At 39.7% G+C, this 1,530-nt stretch overlaps 1 protein-coding gene across 1 annotated transcript; it reads left to right on the plus strand.

Annotated features, from left to right (window-relative positions):
- Positions 1-8: 8 nt before the first annotated feature.
- Positions 9-830, plus strand: LOC112095177 (costunolide synthase-like; the record flags this gene model as incomplete). The annotated part of the gene is made up of 1 exon (XM_024176860.1): positions 9-830. A coding segment is annotated over one exon (822 nt), but the record flags the coding sequence as incomplete, so codon positions are not given.
- Positions 831-1,530: the final 700 nt, after the last annotated feature.

Consider the following 1,530-nt stretch of genomic DNA (forward strand, 5'->3'; position numbering starts at 1 on the left):
GGATCAAACCCAAGAATCCCAAAACCTCAGCATTACCACCAGGCCCAATGGGCCTCCCCTTGGTGGGCAACCTCCTCTCCCTCGACCCAGAAGTTCCAGCCTACTTTGCAAGCCTGGCCCAAACCTACGGCCCAATTTTCAAGCTCAAACTCGGAAACAGGCTTGGTATTGTAGTGACCTCTCCGCCTTTGGCCCGCGAAGTCCTCAAAGAAAACGACGTCACTTTTGCCAACCGCAATCCGCCAGACTTGGTCCAAAACACCGAATATGGTGGACCGGACATCGTTTGGAGCCCGTACGGGCCGGAGTGGCGCATGTTGCGGAAAGTATGCGTGCTCAAGATGCTTAGCAATACAACGTTAGACTCCCTTTATTCCCTCCGCCGCCGTGAGGTACGAAAAACCGCCAGCGAATTATATGGCCGGGTCGGGTCCCCTGTTGAGGTGGGTGAACAAATATTTTTGACAATACTCAATGTGATTACCAATATGTTGTGGGGTGGCACGTTGGAGGGTGAAGAGAGGGCTAATTTGGGTTTAGAGTTTAGAGAGGTGGTCACCGGGACAACTGAGCTTCTAGGAAAGCCCAATATTTCGGACTTTTTTCCGGGCCTAGCCCGGTTTGACTTGCAAGGGTTAAAGAGGCAAATAGATGGGCTGGGCTGGAGGTTAGATCATATATTTGAGAAGGTGATTAGTCAACGGGTGAAGATTGAGAGAGAGGGTGTGAATGAGAGCAATAAGGACTTCTTGCAGTTTTTGTTAAGATTGAAAGATGAAGAAGATTCCCAGACTCCTTTGACCATGAGGCATGTTAAAGGCATACTAACGGTATGTTGCCCCTTTCTTTATTTGTTTACTATCTATTAACACGTCCTGCTTTCAGGTAAAATAGATATTATGCTTGTTACATTATAACATTAAAAGAATGCTAATTAATTTATAATCACTACAACATTAAAAATACTACATAATTGGGTAAGACCTATTTTTTTTTAATACTATTTCACTGTTTTAAATTGCACGAACAATAATGCATCAACATCACTTAGGGAGTAATGATGATCAATAGTTTTACTCATAGTATTGGTTTGTTTTAGCAAAAGAATATTTACTACTTTGGTTTATGTTGTTCATTAATTAATAATGGTCCACGGTTAGACTAAAACTAATTGTTCCTTGGTCTTGAATCCATAATCATTGTACATCCAGTATGGTCTACTTTTGCTTAACTTTGTTTAATGTGAAGTTAGGATTAGCTAGGTTATTACTAATTCATTTTGGCAAAGAATATTTATAATATGGAGATTCTCATGAACATCGTAACTAGGATATGACAACTAAATTACGTTGTGTTTAGTTTCAAAAAAGAGTAATAATATTGCGATCGTACCTTAGTATCTACTAAATCATTTCATGTAGCAATATAGTTATTAGTATTTAATTCGTTAAACGAGATATGGATTGTATTATTCTTGAACTATTACATTGTAACGATATGGTTCTTAAACCATCTCTCTCATTTTTTTTT

The sequence above is a fragment of the Morus notabilis genome, unplaced genomic scaffold (genome assembly GCF_000414095.1).
Source record: "Morus notabilis unplaced genomic scaffold, ASM41409v2 C11421130, whole genome shotgun sequence".
NCBI lineage: Eukaryota > Viridiplantae > Streptophyta > Magnoliopsida > Rosales > Moraceae > Morus > Morus notabilis.